Below are 25,476 nucleotides of genomic sequence, written 5' to 3' on the forward strand. Positions count from 1 at the left end.
TCCACAAGACGAAAAACCCTGCAAGACGAAGGCACCCGCAGAACGGATTAATTTCATCTTGCGGGGCACCACTGTATATTTCTGCAAACCCAGCAGACACACCGATGGTAACAGGTTACCAGGTAGATAGTACTGCTGAAGCATTTTCTGACACCACACTGTACAGATGCATTCTAGGCAAGCTGAATTTCATTGCTAGATGTTCAAGACCTGACATAGCTGTAAGCACTAACCTGCTTAGCAGACATGCCAACAATCCTACTGTTCAGGATTGGAAAGCTCTGAAGCGCATAGCCCGCTTTTTGAAGGGGACTTTGCACTACAGACTGAGGTTCACAAGTCAGAAGACTGGAGGTCTTGAAATCTTTGCAGATGCTAGTTTTGGAAGTGACACCACGGATGGTACAAGCACTTCTGGAGTATGCTACATGTACAACCACTGTCTGTTTGACTGGTTGTGCAAGAAGCAGACGACAGTTAGCCTAAGTTCCTGTGAGGCAGAACTCAATGCCCTGTCATTTTCACTCATGGATTTTGAATGGTTGATGCAACTGTTTCAGGACATCAAGGTTTCTGTGAAATGTCCTATACAGGTGTATCAAGACAATAGATCCTGTTTGGCTTTGCTGAACTCAGAGAGTTGCAAGCAAAGAACCAAATACTTGCAGATTAAGTTACATTGTGCAAGAGGGTGTATTCAGAAAGGACTCATTCAGGTGTCCTACATGCCAGGAAACGAAATTCCTGCAGATCTGTTGTCTAAGGTTGTTAACAGAGAACAACTTAAGGTTTATGTACAGAGGTTGCAATTGGGTTGAACCACAGGTACTACAGGTTACACAGAAAGGGGGAGGATATTAGGATATAGTTCCTTCCGTTCCACCTTAAAAGGGTACAGGCATGACTGTTGTGTGTCACATGCCTGTTTACTCCCAGCACAGTCTGCTGGGAACCTCTGTTTATATATTGCTTTTGCTTTGCTGCTGTTTTTGCTGGAGTCGAAGGGAAGCAGACATGTTTTCCTTTGTTCCTGAATTATGCTGAATAAAATGCTGTAAATACTGCTTACACATGGCTCTGTCCGCCTCTTCCGTTGTGAGAAGATTTATTCACTCTGCTGATAGAGCGTGCCGAGTCTCTAAACATATCTGAGGCTCATGTCGCTGTTTGATGCTGTTCCGAGGGAGACCGATGATCGCCCAGCTGCCGGCCGGTGGCTGGAGCCAGCTGGGGGCCTGCCTGATGCCCCCGTCTCCCTGGCAGTATCCCAACACTACACTCTCTTCAAAATATCCTAATATACAGTAATAGGTAAGAAGTTAGTGGCAACCTTCATTGCTTCCTGACCTGTTTGCTCTGATATCCTTCTACAGTAGTGAAACACGTTACCCATCAAAAATGAAAAGTATGGTAATCATTTTCAACATTGACATTACACAACAGGGGTCACAACACTAATAACAGGCAGAATATACACACTCATTTTGTGAGCCCACCTCAATACAGTCTGTCCCTTTTAAAAAGAGAAGTAGTTGGAATTTCATTTCTAGCTCCTGATATAGACAAATATTAAATCTTTAAGATATTTTTCTACCACTTCAGCAAAAAATCCCAAGGTAACAGAATTTTTTAAAACGTAAGGAAAGCTAATCATAAATAAAAGCAGCAAGGTCTTTAAAGCCATATAAAAATCAAACAACTTGACAACAATTTTATCTAAAAGACTGATAAAATTTATCCTCCTTTGCCTGGAGCCACAAGAACAACAAAGTAGACACTATGTGGACCTCTCTGGGAAGAGCATTCCATAACTGGGGCACCACCACTAAAGGCTTCTCCATGTTAGCTGTGTGGTTTCAAAGTTGCACTCCATGGCAAATTGTAAATCAAGTATCTAACAAAACCTAGAAATTAAAAGTTAAATCCAAGGTGTTTCAGATGGCAAAGATTAAAATCAGAATAACTTAGGTAAAGAGCAAAATACCCTATCCGATAATATTGTCTTATGCAGAAGTCAATGCAAGCTAGTTCCTTAACTTTCCCCAAGGACACCAGTGAGCAAAAAGAAACAGCACCTAATAAGCCCAAAGTGTTGTATTATCTAGTGATCATTTTAAGAGCTATAAACTTCTAGTCCATGACAGCTAGTCACACTATTTAGAACAAATTAATGATATGAGTTACAGCTAGAATAAGAGCTTATCAAGGAATATATATTTGTGCTACAAAAGGAATTACTATGGCTGCTTTATATAAAAATATTGTGAAGAAGAAGAGTATTTTTATAGAAAAATATTTTATATTAAATAATATTTTATATTAAAATATCATAAAGAAGTAAAGTGGGGCTTCCCATCATACTGATATGATAATTTCAGGTATATAAATAATATTTATTTTCTCTTTCCCCTGACATAAATAAAAACTGGACACATGAAGATGAAAAAAGGCCTCCGTTTCAGAGAAATTTGTAAATAAGATTGCATGCCTCAGTCTAGTCCAGACAGTACATTCTGCTTCCACTTCAACATTCTAGCTCTTGCCAGAGCTCGTTGTCAAAACATTAGCTATTTAAGCTTCCCTTTTTAAAACTGCACCAGAAGCCAACAAATAGGACTTGGAAGGAACTAAAAGAGTTTCCACCAGCAGCTGCTATGAAGGACAAGTTGATAAGCATGAATAATCCAAAACACTGCTAAACTGAAGAAAACCCAAGTTGATTTTATTTATACAGTACATTTTTCCTTCAAGGAGGATAATGGTGTACATGGAGCTTTTCCTGTTTTATCTTCACAACAATCCTCTGTGGTAGAATTAGGCCGAGAGATGGTGAGTGACCCATTGTCCCCTAGTGAGCTTTATGGCAAAGCAGAGATTTAAAGTCTGGGGACACACATATGGAGGAAATGGATAGAAAAACGTATTAAGACCACTCTGTTGGTGCTGACTTCACATCTTATTTATATGTCCAAGATGTGTTCAAGAAACATGAAAGGCATCAACTAGGTAGCTCATCTGACAATACAGCAGAAGCCGTCATAGAGGTGGTGGAATATGAGAAGACTGCATCTACAGAGACAGCACCTCACATCTCAACACTGAGAAATCATCTTCATAAGCCAAGAGTAATATTGAATTTCCCTTCATAAGGCAATCATAAGCAATAAAAGAGAAGTTATTTTCAAAAAAGATTGAATTCTGTTCACACTGATAGCCAGTGCACAATAAAAGGTCCAAAAGGTTATATGCCAGTTCAGGAAGTAAAGGAAAACTACATGGTCAAGACCACCTGCTTTGAGAAGCCTGAAATTAATGACACAGCTTTATATTTCCAATGAGAACATGGTAACAGAACAACCTAATCCTTCAAGAACTGTAAACAGGCTGGTCCATGTGAACCATTAATTCATTGACACAATGGGCTGAAATGAAGACCACTAGAAGAATGACTTTGTATAACAGAGATCAGAGACTCAAAAAGTTTTTTCTCTATCAGGGAAGCAAATACAATAAACATCTCATTGGGGACTATACAGCAAGTGATGAAGTATCATATTTGCCAATCCTCAAAGAAACTTAACAAACCTTGGCCATGGGTTTAGAGAGGAAAGAGCTGAACCACACTTAAGTCAAAACTTAGCTTCACTCAATGCACTGTGGCAATAAGGAGGACCAGGGAGGAGCAAAGAGCTGTGAGCTGCTCTCCTGGATCCTGGGCTTGGAAATAAACAAAGGCAATGAATTGAATGGACTGAACAGGAGTCAAATAGGGTTTCTCCAAATCAACCATAACATCCAAGGAATGCTGCTATGCTACTATGCATGGGTGAGGAAGATAGATGACGTGCTCCTATTATCCCAGGACCTATTGGGGGGTCTACAGGGGACTGTTTTTATTTTAAACAACAAAGAACCTATGAAGACGTAGGAACAATATAGAAGGTACTACCCTACTTAAAATCAAACTCACTGGGATGACGTCTGAACGACACAACTGTCATTTCCACTTAATAAACACAAGCTTCTATACACCATTAATTCTGGGTGATCACTCCTAACTTTTCCTAAGCAAACACTCACATCAAATAACACAATTACTCTCCCACCCCCACTCCCAAAATAAAAGGAGAGCGGGGAAGGAATAATCACATCTGATTATGCTTCTATCTGCATTTGAGGACAACTAGTTTCATGTGTATTTAAAACACATATTTTCAATTCTGCACTGGATTTCTATTGAGTTACGCAACTACTCCCAGATATAGAGAAGACCTATTCTATCTGTTCTGTTGCTCACCATTTACACAATACTCCATACACGTGTTTATTTTCCAGCCAAAGTTAAAAACCTTAAGTCCCACAGATTTCAATGAGAAAAGGCTAAACAATCTTACTGTGTGATGGGGATAATTGTTTCATCAAGATGACATAATCTGCAATCCTAAATGTATTTGGACTTTTAAAAATTCTGTAGTACCTGAAGTCCTCACTAAGATGACCTACGAGGCTAAAGTCAACCTTCACTGAAGTAAACACTAATAATCTTTTACTCAACCAAAATTCCTGTAATTACTTTCCCATGGGATTTTCAAGTCATTTATAGTTTATTACATTTTAAGGATATGGAGTCCCTGCTGTGTTAAAAATGCCAAATAAAATTATCCCTCATTCACTGCTTTATGCTATAACTTCGTTTCTTCCCATCCAATTAGTGTTACCCTGTTCTTTATGTATCATAAAAATTTTAACTACACGTATGTAAAACATAAAAGAAATGCTAGAGGTCTATTGTACATAGTAATACCACCAACACCATACTCATGGCAGAGGAAGAACTTTCATCCCAAAGACACTGTTTTTAATGGAACACAAAACTTCAGACCGAAGTGCCTGCCCTTCCACAGTCTACCAAAAAAGCAGAAAATGCATTGCCTACATTAAATTATTCAAGCATGACAACTTGCAATCTTTTCTGATGAAGAGAACAATACAAATACTTTACGAAGCTTTAAATACTTTTATTTTTATAGTCAAATTAACCTTCAGTTGCAGCATAGCAAAAAAAAAAAGGAATTTGAACCATTGCTAATGAAGACATTAACATTCCTTAACAACTTCTCCTCACACTTAGCATTTTTATCCATTTCTCCATCTTTCACATATATTATTTCAGCAATTGCTGTAAGGTAGGTCAAGGTAATATTTTTGCAGATGGAGAATGAAGCTGAGAGAGCTTTCCCCCCAGGCACCTAAATAAACTTATGACAGAAACAAGACTTCCAACGACAACTTCCAGCTTACAGCCAACACACCGCCCCTGTTGTCAAGTTATTAGTTTATAAAAGGAACACAGCATATTGTGCATGTGCTTAGGGTGCACTGTGACCAGGGACACTTGATGATAGGAGCAGCCAATGTGGTGCCTTCCAGATGTCACTGGACTGCAGGAGGAGTGGGGAATTGGATACAGGCAGTAGGCTGGATTCTTACCCACCTCCCAAGCATCTGCCGGGCCTATTATGACAGGTGGAGGGGACCAGGGGTTGGAGGTTGTCCACCGATGAACTACAGTTCCCACTACCCCTGACTACTGGCCACAATGCCTGGGGCTGCTATTTGGTTTTATTAAAAAGTGCCACCAAGTTACATTTTGGGTGACACTTAGTAACACATTATTAAACCGTACCCTAATATAATGGTGGAAACCTTATTACTTTTGTGTTTGCATTTGAGGAGCCAGCAATGGAAAGCCAGCAAAATAATTTGCATGACAAGTACTTACCGCACTGGAATCAACATCACTGTGTATAGCAACCGTTTTAATACCCATTTTCTTGCATGTTTTAATTACCTAGACATGGGAGAAGGAAAGAGACAAAGCTGTTTTAAAACTAAACAGATAACTAAAGTCATAAAATAGAATAATTGCAATTTTGGAAGTTATACTTACTCTACAGGCAATTTCTCCTCTGTTGGCAATAAGAAGCTTCTCAAATGTCTGAAGGAGGGAGAAAAGATACAGCTAAGTCCTATGACTATATCAGCATTTGCACATTCTGTACATTTAGCTTCACTTGAGGAAATGAAGCGCTTAACAATGGAGTTGCTAATCAAATTAAAATGGCTTTTGATTTGCTGCTGCTTCACATACATTCAAATTGCCTAGGCATATGTAACAGGACTCACCTCTTGGTTGTTACTTAGGAGTAGGTCATGTGCTCATGTGTCCCCTTCTAGCAGCCTCTCCTACCTTAACCTTGGTTAAGAAATACACTGGCACCAACATTTATCTTAAAACCCCAATTAGCAATGTCCATGGTTAATGTTGTTGCAGATGCATCATTTAGCAACAATCGAAGTTACAATCCTATACACATTTACCTGGAGTAAGGCTTGTTGCACTCAAGGGGGTTTACCTCTGAGTAGACATGTCTAGGATTGCACTGTAAAACTGTCATGGGAATTCACTGATGTTAGGAAGAGCGTGCACATGATCCCATTATCTTCTTTTGAGCTCTTAAATACTATCAAGGTTTCAGCCCCATTATGCATGCACTGGTTCCCAGCTAGCAGTAAAACAGCGGCACTACAGTCCAACCAGTTTTGCTACATTTTTCTTTGTTGAAAGTTATATTGGTGCACTTTGCTGCCTCTTTCTTTGTGTATACACAATCAAACTGTAAAAGAAGAAGGCTGAAGTTACACTACTTAACACAAGGAACAGAAGCACCTGACTTCTGAATTGTGTTCACTTTTAAGCTTTTTCTTTTCCTGCAGAAATACCGTATTTTTCGCTCTATAACACACACCAGACCATAACACGCATGTAGTTTTTAGAGGAGGAAAACAAGAAAAAAAATATTCTAAACGAAATAGTGGATATATGATTTTTGTGGTTCATGCTGTGGCCACAGACATGTGATCTGACAGAGAGTTTGGAGTAGCCCAATGCAAAAACCCTGAGGATCCATGTGGATCCATGCTTTGTAATCACGGAGGAGGGAAGGAAGGGGAACCATGGATCCTCTGCTCACGACTGCAGCAGATCCCCCCCGCCACCCATAGGCATTCGCTCCATAACACGCACAGACATTTCCCCTTACTTTCTAGGAGGAAAAAAGTGAGTGTTATGGTGCAAAAAATACGGTATGTCATAGATTCCTCAAGAAGTTCACTCCAAGTAATTCAGTATATGCAAGTAATTTTGATATATTGGAATTAAGCTGTGTGTAAAACTGGCAATCCTTTTGGAGGGCATGACAGGCCCTGTCAGGCCTCCTCCTGCCATGTGGCCTACAAAATATTGAGGGGGCCCAGCCCCCTCATTGAAAATTGGGGGGGCTCAGCACCCAAAGCCCCACAGAGATGGCACCCCTGTGCAATGGCAAATCACAAGGAAGGCAAGCACAGATCACAAATCAACTCCAAACTATTATTTATGATCCTGATTCATTGCCACCAGACAAAGTATGGCTAGAGAGAACCTGGTGAGTTTCAGACACACGTTCAAAATAAGCCACCGTGTTGATAACGTTCACTGGAAGGCATCAGTTCACAGTCTGCAGCCATAAAAAGGTTTTGAATTTTAGGCTCTTTAAATAGGTGGAGATACTGACTCAGTAAAATACTAGATAATCCCACTACAAGCTATAGGTTTTGGGGGTGGGGGAGGGAAGCCGACAGCTTGCCAGTAGCAAACACAAAAGACAGCTTAGTCCCAAGATGACACTGGAGAAAAAGCAAAAAATAGTATCATCCACAACTATATTGTCGAATCAAGCATGCTCAAGCTTTGATACAGGTGATACTCAGGACTTTCAATACTTACCTTTTCATTTGGATCATACGATGTTGAGTGCAGCCCACGATAAGTGAAAAGGTACCATCTCCATTTTGAAAGTTGTGCAATACACTATAAAATAAGGAAGACGATAAGTACAGGTGATTAAGACATTTAAAGCAAATTACCAGCATAATACAACAATGAAATAAAACAACAAAATGGCATCCATTTGGGTTTTCAGCAATTCCCACTGCAGCTTCCCATACCAAATCCCATGCCATTCCAGAGGTTTCTCAAGCCATCAGTAGTAGTTTTCCAGGGGGACACAGGGGCTGCAGGAGTGGGATAGCTCCATTCCATTCATGGAAATCCAGATCTAAGCCATAGTGGCCACTGACATATAAGCATCCTGACCACTACTAGGCACATTTAGCAGTAGCAAACTAGGTCTGGCAAAAGAGAAAAGAAATGAGAAAGAAGCCTGAAATACAAATGATATATTCTCTGCTTTCCTTTGGACCACATCAGAGAGGTTGAGGAAGAGGAGGGGTCTTTATCATCAGGGCGGCCCAGGAGCTGTATACACACTGCCCAGGGAGGTCACTTCAGTGCCACAGACAGACAGACAGATGCCAACAGTTGCGGTTCCAATAAGGCTTTCGAAACAGTATTAGCAATGCAGCAAGCATCTTTATTATGGTGTTCCTTGTCAAATACAGCGGTACCTCGCTTTAGGAACTTAATCCATTCCAGAAGTCCGTTCTTAAACCAAAACTGTTCTTAAACTGAGGCATGCTTTCCCTAATGAGGCCTCCCGCCGCCAGTGCCCTTCCACCATTCGGATTCCATTCTTAGACCAAGGTAAAGTTCTCAAACCAAGACACTATTTCCGGTTTTGCAGAGTTTGTAAACCAAATCGTTCCTAAGCCAGACTGTTCTTAAACTGAGGTACCACTGTTCTCTTCTACGTATGTTCTGTTCTGCATTTATCAATTCAAGGTTCTAAATTTCTTGCTGTGCAAGCAGTCAGGGAAACAATCCTTCTAGATCAGGGGTAGCCAACGTGATGCCTTTCAGATGTTGTGGACGACATCTGTAATTCCTGACCAGTGACATGCCGGCTGGGGCTGATGGCAGCCCTAGTCCACAACATCTGGAGGGCAACACATCTAGTGGGGATGGTTTCTCTAGATAACTACCGAACGTCACTTCTAACAGTTCTGCCACTTTAAGACCGAGAAACAAGACAAATTAAAGGCCGGCATTTTTGTCACTTAGTCACGAAGAACAATAGCTAAAGATAAAATGGCACACACAGAGAGAACCCTATTAGGCATTCCCCTTGCACTCTTTCCGAACTCCAATGTTTCACCTACTCTAAAATTCTTCAGAGAAAATATAAAACCATTTCTCACCAGGCCTGTGAGGAAGCTTGCATACCCTTCCCAGAGAAAAGGTTACAATGCATTTACCACATGATTAAATAATAAGACCAAAGGATGGTTTACACAAACAGGTTAAAAAAAGTGTTATCCTTTGAAAGACACAGGAGAGCAGAAAGAATGAAAGGAAATAAGCTTCTTTGATGGCAGAAGTTAAAGCACAAGCCACTGTAGGGAAGTCTTTCTTCCACTAGATATGAGGGCTAGCAGCACAAGACACAGAGGCTGTATAAATTCCTATTTTAATTTGGTTAAAGAAAAAGGCAGACAAAAAGTTTATTATTCAGGTTGAAAACTACTACGATAAACCACCAATTATTATCACTATTCCAAGACCATGTCTAAAGATTAGCCAGTTTTTCCATTTATATCATCTTAATCTGATCATATTTTTATTGTGATTAATAATACCTTATATATTTGGGTTTATACCAGTTCTCTAATTTGTTAAGATCATTTTATACATTCATATAATAGAGTATCGGCCAGGCAACATTCAGACAGAGAGCATGTGACTTTAACACAAAAGCAATTATTCAGGCCTACACTGAAAAAATGGTGCAACTAATGTGAATGAACAACATGCCTCAGGATAAACTATTTTTTAAGCAGGGCTGAGGAAGCTATAGCCCTTCAGTTGTTGGACTCTGCTCCCATCAGTTCCAAGCAGCATAGCCCACGATCAGGAATTATGCAGACTGTAGTCTATAGCTACAATAACACATAGAGGGCCCTATGTTCCCCATCAGTTTTAAAGAATGAAATGCTAACCAACTAAACAGAAAATGTTTTATTTAAAAAGCATTATAGTCCTGGCTGTAAGGACCGCTATTCAAATTTGCATTATGCAGACTCTTGCTGCATTCTTGCCAGTGTTAGAAATTAGCTAGGCGCCAGGCATATTTTGCTACTGGTACAAGATCCAATTGCGAGCACATAGAGATCTTTGGTTGCCAGGTTGGCGACTGATACCTCCATCTGGCTGGTCCCTCCAGCTTTCTTAGGCAGGTAAGCAGAAGGTAAACTTTTGGTTGCATTTATATCCCACCTTTTTATCCAAGAAGTACATGGTTCACACCCCTCTTCAGATAATCCTTACAGCAACCCTGTGAGGTAGGTTAAGAGGCTGGGATTGGCCCAAGGTCATTCAGGGAGCTTTATGACTGAGAAGGGATTTGAACTCTGATCTTCAGGTCTAACACTCTAACACTACACCACACTGACTTCCTAGTGTATTTCTATTTGGGGCAGCTATATCAATTAAGGTAAAATAAAGGTAAAGGGACCCCTGACCATTAGGTCCAGTCGTGACCAACTCTGGGGTTGCGGCGCTCATCTCGCTTTATTGGCCGAGGGAGCCAGCGTACAGTTTCTGGGTCATGTGGCCAGCATGACTAAGCCGCTTCTGGCGAACCAGAGAAGCACATGGAAACGCCGTTTACCTTCCTGCCGGAGCGGTACCTGTTTATCTACTTGTACTTTGACGTGCTTTCAAACTGCTAGGTTGGCAGGAACAGGGACCGAGCAACGGGAGCTCACTCTGTCGCGGGGATTCGAACCGCCAACCTACTGATCGGCAAGTCCTAGGCTCAGTGGTTTAACCCACAGCGTCACTCGCGTCCCTATATCAATTAAGTAGGTAAATAATATGGAGAAAGCAAGATGTCACTTAAGAGTGACTGTTTACACCAGCAAGACTTGCCATCGGGTATACCAGGGTTCAGGACACTGGGCCACTGGACCTACTTTTTGTCTTGTTCTGTCTGCTCCTTCCATTTTATCCTAACAAACCTGTAAGGTAGTTTAGGCTGTGAGATAGTGACTGGCCAAAGGTAACCCAGTGAGCTTCATGGCCAGGTGGGGGTATGAACACAGCCTCATGCCCTCATCTACACTATACATTAAACACTGCATCATGCCACTTTAAACAGTCACTGCTTCCCCCAAAGAATCCTGGGAACTTTAGTTTAAGGCTGCTGAGAGTTGTTAGGAATCTCCTATTCCCTGCAGAGAGCTACAATTCCCAGAGCTGTTTAACAGGAAACTTCCTTTTTCCCAGGAAACTCTGGTCCAGATCTGACTCCATTCTTGCATTCAGACTGAATGGAACTGGAAAAGAGGAAATTAAATAGCAGAGCCAAAGTGGTACACAGATTGTCTCAAACCCAACCAGCTGCTGTAGAGAAAATTTTTAAAGGTGTATGTCATAGCAGCCTCAGGGTTGAACAAATATTTCTGCTCCTATAACATCTGCAGTCCTGGGGAATCGTAACGAATGGGTATTGGCAACCAAATGCAGAGATTTGTGAAGATAATATTGGTATAACAATGACCTTCTGGCCTTACAACCAGGAAAGGAAAAGTACCAAAATCTACAGTTAAGTTTACATTGATATCAGAAGTCACATGTTTCATTTTTAAGTAGTTTTACTTTGCTTGCTTGCTTTTTTTTCTTTTCTCCAGGAAAAATATATATATAATTGACTCCAGAGATGTTTTTCACCCATGGCAACTTCCCTTTCTAAATATAAAAATATATATATTCAAGAATCAGAAGAGAAGTACAACCTTAATACATGTGGGACTTGATGCAAGCTGCTTGGCTTATAATAGGTGTGTCTAACCTGTGGCTCTCCAGATGTTGTTGTACTCCAACTCCCACTATCCCCAGCCAGGACTGCCAACGGTCAAGGATGAAGAGACTTGCAGTACAAAAACATTTAGGCAGCCACAGATTAGCAATCCCTAGTTTATAAAATTTTAAAGTATTTCATTCTCAAATTACGGCAGTTGTTTATATTAGCAGGCACATACATCTGTGCAGAATCTGAGTCAAATTTAAAAGCTTAATATTTGGTAATCTGAGCAGCTTTTTCTTCCAGAAAGTATGGAAGTCTGTGCAAGAATCTTGTTAACATTCTAATAACCCTGCACAGACTTCTCTGGACTGTAGTATAAACAGCTCAAATTACCAAAGCAATTCTCAAAATCTTCTCAGCCAGTTTCCCATGTTGGTTCTCTTGTCTTCCCCCTTGATATATATATATATATATATATATATAAAATAATTTATATACCAGGGTTAATTTCAAGAAGAAATACCAGGGCAGTATCTATTCTATCAATGTAAGAAACTAAAGAATAATGATAGATTTGTACATTAATTTTCACAAGAATAATGATAGATTTGTACATTAATTTTCACTACAGTCTTCAAGTTTCCAAAAAATACAAGTACACATATGAACCGTTCATTTCCAACACAGAAAGCAACCTCACAGCATGTTATCAGAAATCTCCTGGCACATATGACTGTATTCTCATGGGGATAATGCATTTTTAAGCTTGATATGTTCAAGACACTAGCAAACCTACCATGAGTCATGTTGTAATCGTTACCTAAATGGATAATACAGATAAGCCCAACAGTTGATGAGCCATCTCAATAAATGTTCTCTCATTTCTTACAATAGACTTGCCTGTCTGTATCTTATTGCAAATATCCAGTTAACATGCTTTACCACCACTTCTTGCGAATGTGACATCCCATGCCAGCCTCGGTTCGATTTAGTTTTATGTATGTCAGAAATTCCAGTTTGTTATTTGGTTTACATAGGGGAAATTAAACAAAAATACTTGAAAATCTTCTAAAGCAGTGGTGCTTGCAACAAAATGTTGCAATGTGGAGTGTTCCTATTCACTGTTCTAGTCAGTCAACCTTGCCTTCCTCCATGAATTTCAGTGTTAGAAACTCGGGTATATAAGCTAATCGCTAAATGGCACCTTAAACCTAGGTTGCTGTCGCCTCAACAGAATGTCTGGTCATATTTTTTTCCAGTGGATTACTACTACTATTGCTATTGCTCTTATTAATTTCTTTTCTATACCACTTTATATTTTAATGGAAAAAATCTCAAAGCAGTTTGTAACACATTAAAACATCCAATGAAACAGCGAATGTAACACTGAATGTAAGGTGGATGAGGGTCTGGATCAAACCTTTCCAAACTTCCCATGTTGGTGACACCCTTTTTAGGCATGCATCATTTTATGACAGTAATTCAGTTTTACTAGCAAATCAGAGGTTAAACTAACCCCTTTCCAGTCCTGGGAGGAGCACGGGGAGTATTTGTGCAACATACTTACACACTGCAGCCAACACACTAATGTGTCGCGACACACAGTATGGAAAGCTCTGGTCTAGACCCTTGAAATGTGAGAAATTTTGCATCCTACTTCCCAGCGCCAAAAACTAGGAAAGAAAAAACTATCTGCCACTTGGCTCATGGAACCTTGATTATGGGCACAAAAACAGAAGGTTGGGTCGCCATTTTGTCCTTTTTACAAAGGTGACCCATGTTGTGGCAGGGGAAGTGGCAGTTCGCTCCACAGCAGCGATCCTACTTTGGAAATGGACAGGGAGGCATTTCTCCTCCTGCGCCCTCAGCTCCAGCCTGATGGACTTGCGCTACAGTGGAGGAAGTATTTCTCCTCCCGTGCCCTCAACGCCAGTGGTGGAAATTTTATTCTCGAGTCTCAGTCGCCATACATGGTGACAAGACTTCTCAAAGTGCTTGCAAAATGTGCCTGGCACCTGGCAAATTTCTCATGCTGCTACTTCATAACTGGAGTTGGTTCATTGGCCTCATTCCACTGAGACTTAAGCATTCAACCTGAACTCCATGCCCTTGGAAGAAAAGAAGAAAAATTGGCCATCACAGCCGAGCCCTACCTAGGCCCAAAGTCTTATCAAAGCCCATTAGTGTTAGTGTTAGCAGGAGGGATGCACCACCCTGAAAAGTAATCTTCTCACGAATTTTGCTGCCACACTGGTGGCATAGCAGCAGAAAACTTTGCTGCACACCAGTCAGATGGTGGTGATGTCGGGCGCAAAGCCAATGACAGGACATCTGCATTTGGTTGCAAGTGGACCATTTGCAGTCACAAAACTGACCTGGTACCTAGTGAATTTCAAACACTGTCCATTATACTCCATTCTTCCTCTTCCGCAGGTCTGCATTCCACCACACTCACACTGAAACAGTTAACCAACATTACATACCTGCTAAGCACACTCTGCATTCACTGGGCTCTTAGAAAGGGGGACAAATTGAGGAGGGGTTTTGTATTTCTGCAGAATATCTGTACAGTGGTACCCCGCTAGACGAATGCCTCGCTAAACGAAAAACGTGCAAGACAAAAGGGTTTTCCGATTTTTTTTCCGCTTCGCAAGACGAATTTTTTCTATGGGGTTGCCTCGCAAGACGAAAATTTTTTCGGGTTCTTGCGATTTTTTTTGCTTTTTCTTAAAGCCACTAAGCCGCTTATCTGCTAATTGCCGCTTATGCGCTAAGCCGTTAATAGCCGCTAAGCCGCTTATCTGCTAATTACCGCTACCTGCAAGACGAAGACACTCGCAGAACGAAATAATTTCGTCTTGCGGGGCACCACTGCACTTCTGCAAACCTGCAAAAACCTCTCTACTGTGAATGGATGGTGCCATATTAGCTAGCTAAGTGTGGCTCACTCACCCAAACATCAAAAATGGAGATGACTTATTTATTGCCCAGGAATCCAATCTGCATCACACATTATAATATTGACTAACATCTGTATTTTTCCAAACTTAACATGTCTATGAATTCATCAACTGCAGAAAACACAATTTGCAACCAGCACCAAATTTAATGTGGTGTGGGTGGTTCCCCTGCACAGGGAAGTGAGCTGAGGGTGTACAAAATAATAGTAGTAGTAGTGATAGTAGTAATATAAAACCTATATTTATATGGATAGCTACTCAAAGTTAGGCCCCGGTCAGATGGGCAATTGAGTTGTTGCAACTATGACAGAGTGTACTTGAGGCATGTGCATAACAAAAGGTGAATGGGGTATTTGGGGGAGAATCAAATTTTGTCCTTGCTCAGGGAGCCATATTACCCAAGTCCGCCCCTGTTGCTTTTCACAAGTAAAAGTGGCTAACTACCAGGGAGACTTGGTACATGACTTGTTCCTTAACTAAATGATCAGAGCATACTGAACCTGTTTTCTTGTCAATCCACAGTCACATACAATGGCACCATTACGCTACACAATGTAGTTAGGATTTGGGGACAGGAACTGTCATTTTGCCATAAACACTGCATAGTAATATTCTTCCTTGTAAAGATTAGACTAGCTTACAGAGGCTCTAGATAGTTTCCTAATCAAATCTTCAACAATACTAAATCACTGGGTGCTCCCAGACCACTCGCTAGGCTAATGATAGGAACATAATACTGCCTCTCGGCAGCTCCTAACTTGGCAAGCACAGTACATGAGACCAACATGAGTGAGCATTACTAGAACTCATTAAGGGAGTGTCCAAAGTAGGGGCAGGTCAGCAAATCAGACTGAGAAAGGAGAACTGAGGATCTCCCAAGATGCTGCAGTGGAAAACACACAGGCAAAGGTATGTTTTCCACACAGCAAAAATAACTGCAACAGTGGAACCCATTAGACCAGGGTTTACCAAACGGGGGTTTTTTTAGACTACAATTCCCATCATCCCTGACCACTGGTTCTACTAGCTAAGAATAATGGGAGTTGTAGTCCAAAAACAGCTGGAGACCCGAGTTTGATAAACCCTGCATTAGACCCCGAAAAAGGTGCAAGGTATGGGACTCAATATGGGCTTATACCCCCATGACTGTTTTGGACTAAAACAAAATTCAGTCACAGATATTACAGCTTCTTGTCCAGCTTGGCCCCTACAGGTATGGTGTGGCAGCACAAACCTGTAAGAACAGGACTGGGCTAAGCAGGCCTATCACATCCCTGTAGTTTTATACATTACCTTTTCATAGTTACTAGCCTTAACTTGCTTGCAACTACCAAACTGCTACAGGTTAAATGGGTGGTTAATGCTCACTGTGTTTTATATTGTACAGTCAGTGTTGTATTGGCCTCTGATAAGCCTCTAACTGAACTTCCACTACAAAACATTTACAGCTAGTTATGTTAGGTGACAGTGGTAGTTTAATTCAGATTTATGCAAAGCAGGCAATTTGAGATTTATGGGGATAAATGTACCCTTTCAACTGCTTCACTGTGAACTTTAATTTTTAACTCTAACCGAAATTAAACATTTACCTACCTAACCTGTAATTTAAGGTTTAATTTTAACAGATGACAGGCTTCCAAAACACTTCATAAGCATGTTAGTTATTGTGGCAGAACTTCTTGAGACTATTTAAGGCAAACAAGTTAACAGACTCAATTACAAGGGATGGCACACCAGTGTTTGGAGGAGAGAGACAAAGAGGACTGCCCTTTCTATTAGAACAGTCAGATAGTCATTGTTTTTTAACTCTCCATAGCAACTTGGATATTTTAAAAATCTAATTACCATGCTAAGTTATGAAGTACTTAGTCAACAAAAACATATATATCTCAGCCATACTGAAATGGCAATGGTGGCAAACTAGTTGCAGTATTGTGCACATATCCATGTGACATGATCACATCACTGCATAAGCTTACTAGCAAAAGAAGTAATGGCCATCTCATTCTCCTCCTCCAGATCAGACACTGCATTAAAGATTGAGGGTTGTTCTTACTCTTTAAAGAACAGCTGAAAACTGTATATACACCACACATATTATAGTATACATGAATACAGACAAATTATTGTTAAGAGAAATACTGTGCATACAAGTACAAAGATGTGAATAATTTTCAATAATTGGCCCTCAGTATTATTCCTGCATCTGCTTTATAATTCTCATTAAAATGTATTTGGATAGTACTGTTAGAATGGGACATATAAACACTTGTAGAAAGCATGAAAACTCAAAAGTATGATGTAACACCTGAACTGAAGAAGTGCCAAGCCAGAACAAACTTTCAGTGTATGGATGAACAATATGGGGTTTTGTGTTCTCTCTATAAAAAGCAATTACAGGGATACTAAATTATGAATATCCTGTCTTTTTTTTTGTTAAGTCCACCTTCTGTAGGATGGTGCAACAAGTGCCTCTGGATCCTTCACTCTTGAATTTTCTCTGAGCAAAAAAAATAAAGTCATTTAGGGCAAGCATGATGATATAGTACTTAGTTCATTTCAATATCACTTTCCACTTATGTTAGTCAAAAATTCCTTAGGATAGGGCTTCAATACAACACAGGTCTTTGTTGATTATATGGACTTCAGAGTAGCCAAAGATGCAAGTGATTATGACAAATTCAAAATCCAGGTCAAAAACTGCAGTGTCTGCCTACCTGACTGCCATATGTGCTGTGCCCTTCACTACCTCTGCACACACAGTTAGCCAGAGCAAAAGAGAAATTAGTATTTTGGCCTTCAAGGGTGTGATGCCTAACATTCGAACCCACAATAACTTTTGGAACCATATTATAACATTCTTCAGTCTAAGCATTAGTTCATATGCTCTTAAACATATGCAGTCAAGCCATAAGGTAAGGCAATCATCCTCTCGGAGGAAGGTGACACCATTCACAAGGACGCCTATGCTACTCCACGCGCTGCCTCTTGCACAGGATTGTCTCCGCGTTTGACACGCATCATCACACAGAAACATCACAAAGGACCCTCTTTCGCCGTGCTGTTAGCGAAAGCGCTTCCCCAACGCGGGTAGGTGGGGAGGAGACGACGTCCAGCGCCTTCGCTTGCAAACCCCTTTACCCGCAGACACCTGAGACCCCGCCGCGCATTTCAAGCCCATAGGTGCACAGCTGCAACATGACAAGGCAGGCGTGACACGGGCACTTGCGCGGCGCCCGCAACCTCCATGCTGACGAGAGAGACACGCTTGCAAACCCGGAGGGAGAGCTGCGCCGTTGCACTTAACCCTCCGCGTGCGCGCAAACGTCCCCGACACAGTTCGTGGGCGCTTCAGCCAGCGCATGCCGGGACGCCGGGGCAGGGGGAGCCCTCCTCGGGCAGGGACGCTGGAGCCGGTTCGAGGGGACGCACGCCTCGCCCCCTCAGGTTGGTTGCAGCTGCGGACTCGCCCGTCCCTCCCACCGCCCGCCTGAGGTCGCCTCACCGCTCGCGCCCCGAACAGCCGCTCCAGAGCTCCGCGCTGCTGCTGTTGTTGCCGCTGCTGCCAAGCGCCCACCCGGCGCAGAGAGGCCGCCGCCGCCATCATCGTCGGCTGAGCCTCCGGAGCTCTACCTCAAGCGGCCTACGGGCCGCCCTTTCACCTCGGCGCGTCTCGACCAATCGGGAGCCGCTCCGGCGAGCGAAAAGGCACACGCCTCCTCCCGTCCTGCCTCGGCTCGCGCGCCTCTCCTCCAATGAGGCGGGGCGACCGCTTCCCAGCGGAGAGGGAGGGGAGGGGTGCGCGGCGGCGGTGGGCGGGGCCCGGGCCGCAGACAGAACGCGACGGAGGGGCTCGCGGGCGATTTGTGAATAAGCGCAGTAGCTAAGAGAGGAGGACTCGTTTGGATGCAGCAGCAGCACCTGTATACTTGGGCGGGGGAGCGTGGTCAGCACCGCGCAATCTGCTTTCTCGCGCTTCGCCAACGCACTCCCACCACCTCAAGCCATGGGCGTAGCCTGGATTTTTGTTGAGGGGACAGGCCTTTTGTTGGGGGGGGAGCAGAACCTCTGTTAGCTATGTATTTTTATTGGTTTTTATTGATTTGCTGCACCCATGGGGGCGCAGCTGCCTCCCCCTAAATCAAGTAAATAAATAAAAATGCTTAACTAAAAGTGGAGATTGTTTTGACAGATTTTTCTGAGCACCTGGGGTCAAACGAAAGTTAATTTAAAGCAGCTGTTGTTGACACATTTCATTCCGAATCAGCTAAGCAGAGCCAGACAAAGGATGATGACAGTTGGGTGTCCGTCCTGCCTGCCCTCTCCCCCCCCCCCATAAATCCTGGCTATGCCCATGACTCCAATCCTTATTTGCCATCCTGGCTATGCCATAGTCAACTATCACAGAGCCTTACGTCCAATTGCAGAGAAACTTGCCTGCAGTTCTCAACCAGAGTAGCTCACTTCTTTTTTTTTTTTATGGTATCATGGCATCAGGAGTGCTATCCCATAATTCCTATAATGCAGAGAAGTTCAAATAGCAGGAAGCATTGAAGGAGTTTGGACTAGATGACCTTATGATTCTAATGACCCTACGCCCAATACAGTGGTACCTCGGGTTATGAACTTAATTCGTTCCAGAGGTCTGTTCTTAACCTGAAACTGTTCTTAACCTGAAGCAGCACTTTAGCTAATGGGGCCTCCCGCTGCCGCCGCGCCGCCAGAGCATGATTTCTGTTCTCATCCTGAAGCAAATTTCTTAACCCAAGGTACTATTTCTGGGTTAGCAGAGTCTGTAACCTGAAGCGTATGTAACCCGAGGTACCACTGTACATTTAGGTTGAATAACTGAAGTCTAGATTACTCACACCTGCTCCACAGTGTTTCCACAAATGACCTACTAAAGCTTATTAAAAAGTACATTACAAATATGCCCTTTTGGGTAGCTTACAGCCATAGACGTTGTTCCCTGCATCCTCCAAACATCTAAAAATGAAAGAGAACACCTCTTGTCCGGTATGATTCCAGTTCAGATAAGGTTTTTCCTTCCCAGCCAACATGCACTGGCAGCCAAGATTGCTCTGAAATCCCCCAGAAATTAAAGATTAACCCTGCAGGACAATCACCTCACTTGCAATGTGAACAGAGGGGGAAAGTCATAGGGCAGTTCTCAGCCAGAATACTAAAAGGTGGCAGTGTAGGTTTTCCTTACCAGCTTTCTGTTTGCTTCAAAAGTTCACTGGAACAGTGGCTATACAGTCAGTGACAGTGTTCAGCATTCATACATGGAAGACAGAAAGGAGAAGGCCTATATGTTCCTCTCCCCACCCTTCTTTTCCACCACACAACAGAACATCTATACTGGACTACCTAGTCCTTGTCAATACTGCTGGCTGGTCTCACAGGGCTCTTTGCCTATATAGGTAATGGATGGTATTCAACTATATTTTATTCATTGCAGATCCATTGAAATTAATGGACCTTAGTCATGTTCATTCATTTTAGTGTGTGAACTCTAAGTAAAACCTAGTTGACCACCACCCAATGCGTATAATGGAAGTGCTCAGCAGAGGATGGCCCTCTGGCTCTGACATTTGTGACCCCAATCCATAAATAGAGAAGCATATTATTATCTGAATCGGTTGCTGGTTGGTAAAACCAGCTGTTGCATAACCTAGAGGCAGCCAGTCCATGGGTACCCTAACCCTGTCAATATATTATTTATTTAGGTTTCTAGCAACACATCTCATTCATCCTCAGAGCAACCCTGCACAGTAGGTGTCTAAGAACTAAATTTGCATGCAAGACTATGGGTCAGCTGCAACTCTGACATTATTGCAAATAAATTCTACTGGAGAGTGTTCACTCTGACCAACATATCTGGCCAATTTAATAGTGACATGACTTGTTGATAGATACCTCACCAATCCTTATTTTACAGATACTTGATTTTCTTCCTGTATTTTCCAGCTTTGCTTCCTCTTTCTTGGCTACCATTATATCAGTGATGGCACCAGAAAAAAATATTTGGGGGGAAAGAAAGGACAACATGCATTTCAGTAGGGTGGGATGGGGGAAAGAGACCAAACCATCTTTAGTCTCAAAGTAAAACTTGCGTGGAAAAGAATGTCAAACTGTTTATGCATCCTTAAAATTACAAAACCTGCAATGCAAAATGAAATTATTTGATTGTGATTCACACACCTTTTGGCCTCTTTATCTGGCAATGCATTCAGTGGCTACCCTATTAAAAACCAATGGTGATAATAATAATAAACCACAAGGAAAAGCTAGATCTTCTATTAGAGAACTTGTGGATAAAAAAAACTCAGAATATTTCACATGGTTGCTGCTGATGGAATTTCACCACCTGCCAGACTAGTTTTTTAACCGTCATGCCTTCATCTGAATATCTGTGTACTAAATGGAAAAGCAGTGGGTCAACTACTAAGGAGAAATAACAAAGAAAATAATTTATGTCTGCACAAGCTCTGATCTTTAATTTACAGTGAAAGCAAAGTGCTTTTTCCATAGTAAATAGGTTTCAGACTCGCTCACTCCTTAAAGGTTAATGCCTGCCATGCAAACAGGATTCAAGCGGTAAGCCACTTTCTCAGCACGTGGTATCCTGAGCTGATGTTGTGTCAATATTTTTAAAAGGGCAAACAGACTGTCCCTGTGTAACTATAGGCCAGCTCGACTGCTATCAGGGAAATCAAGGACAAACCAATAGGAAGGTGGATGAAAGACTGAAGGGGGGGAGAATCTAAAAGAAGAATGTTCTTGATTTCATTCACCTTTCAGATGTGACTAATGAGGACAATTGGGTCAAAGTGGCACGCTCTGAGCTATCATTCAGCCAACAGAAATTATATATTAATACCGATTTGTGTCTTCCTATGCTTGTTCTTAGCCAAACCACACCACCCATGCACAAGACAGAAGAACCAGCAGACTTGCGGTAACCCCAAGGTATGTACATGTACAAAAGGGGGTGGGGACTTAGGAAAAGAACCCCCCAAACAGTCTCATAATAGCTTGATGGCACAGAATATTGAGATACTGGAGTAGGGGGAAACCATACAACCTGACCGAGGGGAATAGATAGAGTGACTGAAATAGAGAAACACTGATGTATTTTTATTTTATTTATCTAAGTTGTAGACAGCCCTTCATATAGTGATTCCAGGGCATTTTCTAATAAATTACAAAATTTACAATCAAATGAAATATACATTTAAAAAAAAATCTAACACAGCAGCACAAGAAAATATAAAAATCAGCACTAATCACCCATTTATCCTGAATGTCAGAGATAATATTTTAAATGTTCTCACTTGGTGGTGGAACTGATCTCATCAGTTTCTACCATCCATACCTTCATGGGAAGGCAGTTAGGGGCGCACAACAATAAAGGAAACTTTTATCTCGGTTGCCTCACTGCACATTATGCCAAGCCCACCAGTAGGAGGACAAAGAAGGCCCCCTCTATGGACCACAGGGTCTAGAGTGATTAATGTGGAAGAAGGTGCTTTGACAAGGAACTGGGTCCCAGACTGTAGGCAGCTTTAAAAGTTCATATTAGCTACTAGACCCAGTAACACATGGGCAGCCAGTGCAATTTCTGCAAAATATGTTATATATGACTTCATGCAGGTGCTCCAAGAATGCTATCTTGCAGCAGCATTCTACACTATTCTATACTATACTCCTTAAAGACGGCCTCTCCTGTATGAACCCTGCGAACATCATCTGAGGCGTTTATTCGCGTGCCTTCTGCTCAGAAGGTCCAGAGGGCAGCAGTACGATAACAGGCCTTTTCTGTGGTGGCTCCCCACTTGTAGAATGCTCTCCCCAAGAAGCCTTATCTAACGCCTTTGTTGCATATCTTTAGGCGCCATACAAATACTCCTACACCTTTGGCTAACCCTGATGTTGGGAAAGATTGAGGGCACAAGGAGAAGGGGACGACAGAGGACGAGATGGTTGGACGGTGTCCTCGAAGCTACAAACATGAGTCTGACCAAACTGCAGGAGGCAGTGGAAGACAGGAGTGCCTGGCGTGCTCTGGTCCATGGGGTCACGAAGAGTCGGACACGACTAAACAACAACAACAATTGCCTATTAAACTGTGAGTGTGTGGGAGGGTAAGTTTGTTACTATGGTATGTTTGTGTTTTTATATTGTAAACTGCCCTGTGATCCTTTAAAGCAATTGCTAGCCATTCACTTCATTTTCCTGGGGGTGGGGGATGATTTGGTCCCCAGATATGATCTGAAGGCACATGAAGTGAGGGTATGGCTACAGCCTGGGAAATGTATATGTACTACCTTAAGTTCTATCATGGAGGAAAGGGGGGATATAAATGTAGTATACTGTATTATATAATAATAATAATAATAATAATAATAATAATAATATTCTATACCCCGCCCATATGGCTGGGTTTCCCAAGCCACTCTGGGCGGGTTCCAACAAAATATAAAAATGCAATTTGCCCTAATTTTGCATTCTGCATACCACAACAACCTTAAGATCTCTTTGTAATTTGTGGACACACTCGGAATTCCTTAAAAAGGAAATTCAGAGAAAGAAAAAAGCTTTGCGCAGTGGCAGTATCGTGGCCAGTGAGGTTAATCCGAGGCACGACTATTGCTAAAATAAAAATAAATAAAAATGGAAATTTAGGGCATTTGAAAATGTCAAATGGTTTTCCTTGGTATAGTTGGTTTAAAATACAGATTTATCTCACACACAGAGAGACCAAAATCCCTACTATAAATGAGTTTCAACTGTAGGCAATCATTTCCCACAAAGTCACAAATGCTCTCTCTAAACTGCAGTTCCACTTGGCTTGAGCAGATGCATTTGAAAACGGCCATATGGCTAGCCCTGGATGTTAAATAGTTTACAGGGCTCTTGGCATAATGGGAAATATTATCATGTGCTGAGATAATGTTTAAGGGGCCAGGTTATGGCTTGCTGGAAGAAGACTGGGCAGCAAAATGAACATTTCCCCCCTGCTATGTGGAACACATCCTGCTTAGAGCTTTGTCACCATTAGTGTGTACCAGGGACAAGCTACCTCTACTATTCTCCAATATACCTATAAATTCCAGGGTTAGTCTAAAATGGATCTTAAGAGGGGCAAAGGCCACAATATGGTCTACGTTCTAGGTATTTATGTGAAGTGGACAGCTTAAAGTACTAAGGAGTTCAAAGGGTTGGCGATCATCCACATTCAACACTGAGGTTATAATTATGGTAAAATGTAATAGGAATTTGACTAACACATGCAATGCACCTTCATCTCTGCCTATGTGTATGCATATTTTTGCTAGGTTTGTGGGTAAATGCAGTCAGATGGGAGTGCTTGACATTATGGCTTCGAGGTCTGAAAAACCTCAAAGTCTAATTCGCTCCCTGAATTTCAAGGGCCAGCTACAGATATTTTTGTGGTCCATTTTTATTTCACGTGGCTGAAAATTACGTTTTTTCTCAATTTCATGAGTATTTTTTATATATATAAAAAACCCAATAATGTCCCAACTGCAGGAGCCTGTGCCTGTAAGGGTAACTCAAGCCAAAAGAAATATTTATCCTCCAAAGGCAACTCGTACTGTAATTCATTCACGTCAAAACCAATCAGCTGATAAAGAATCCCACACATATTCTGCCTCCAACCTTTCCACTTCCTGCTAAACATTGATATAGCCTAACTGTTGGCAGAGAAGAAAGAATAGCATCCGAATGAGACATCTTTGCCCCCTTTGTACAGGGTTATTACATTACACAACAAAATCCTTAGGCGTTGACGTCAGTCCTTCCCATGTATATAAGACACAGAGGCACAATGGCATTATTGCTGTGTTTTCATTTGCTCCGCAGAAGGGTTTCTGTTTGCAGGCCCCATTTCATACATAGGCAACCACCTGCAGGGAGACATCAAAGGAAGCACCCCACTGCAGCCACGGGAAACTGACTAGGATTACAGAGACAGAGAGAGAAGGCTGCAAGCAGAATGTCTGCAACCAGCTGGATGGGAGAGTAAAGAGCTTGATGCAGACGGAAACTGCCTGACCCAAGTCATGTTTCCTTCCTTGCAAAGGAACAGAGACACTTTACGAATGGAAGGAGTTCATTAAGGCTGGAGGGACGAGGAGGAAAAGATATTACGCCCCAGCCTTCCCATACAACTATAGACTGTACAGTCTTGTAGGGCACAATCCGGTTCCCAATTACGGGCCCCTAAATGCCATTGAAATCAATAGGATTTAAGGAAGCATGCAGCCAAAGGAAATAACGTTGTGTTATATGGCATGATTAGGGCAGTGTCAAGGGAGCATTTGCCATCTCAAAAGCAGCAAGGGTTTTGTTTGTATAATAATGGAGAAAAGCATCAACATCCACCAGGATTTTAACATGTTTGTTTGCTTTTACATTTAGGGAAGATGTATACTGTTTTACTGGGGGAAAGTAGTACACAGCCTTTAAAATGTTTAAAAAAGAAAGAAAAATTGTACCTGAAATGATGAGACATTTCTACAGACATAAGGTACATATTTGCTTACTCTAACTACTTTTTCTTTCATCTAAAGGACTTGAATAATCTAGCTTCTAAATATTTGTCAGTTAATACAATAAATCTGAAATGAACACAAAATGGTGGTAGCATAGTGAGGGGAAAGTTTGTTACATGCTATCAGTGATGA

General features: G+C 41.8%; 1 protein-coding gene and 1 non-coding gene across 3 annotated transcripts in view; one reads left to right on the top strand and one right to left on the bottom strand.

Annotated features, from left to right (window-relative positions):
• Positions 1-18,449, bottom strand: part of PCCA (propionyl-CoA carboxylase subunit alpha) — a 219,414-nt gene extending 200,965 nt beyond the window's left edge. Inside the window, exons 1-4 of one of the 2 annotated variants that reach the window (XM_053384482.1) lie at positions 18,270-18,449; positions 7,829-7,912; positions 5,951-5,998; positions 5,783-5,851 (exon numbers count right to left, since the gene is read on the bottom strand). In XM_053384482.1, coding sequence (XP_053240457.1) covers positions 5,783-5,851; positions 5,951-5,998; positions 7,829-7,912; positions 18,270-18,371 — 303 coding nt within the window. In that variant the 5' untranslated portion in view covers positions 18,372-18,449. The remainder of the gene's footprint in view (positions 1-5,782; positions 5,852-5,950; positions 5,999-7,828; positions 7,913-18,269) is intronic. The other variant, XM_053384481.1, reaches the window with a different exon arrangement.
• A 4,913-nt stretch (positions 18,450-23,362) lies between these two features.
• On the top strand, positions 23,363-23,501 carry LOC128413261 (U4 spliceosomal RNA). Its single transcript, XR_008330286.1, has one exon. It is a non-coding gene; the product is annotated as a U4 spliceosomal RNA (small nuclear RNA).
• Positions 23,502-25,476: the final 1,975 nt, after the last annotated feature.

This window comes from Podarcis raffonei, chromosome 4, assembly GCF_027172205.1.
Source record: "Podarcis raffonei isolate rPodRaf1 chromosome 4, rPodRaf1.pri, whole genome shotgun sequence".
Classification (NCBI taxonomy): domain Eukaryota; kingdom Metazoa; phylum Chordata; class Lepidosauria; order Squamata; family Lacertidae; genus Podarcis; species Podarcis raffonei.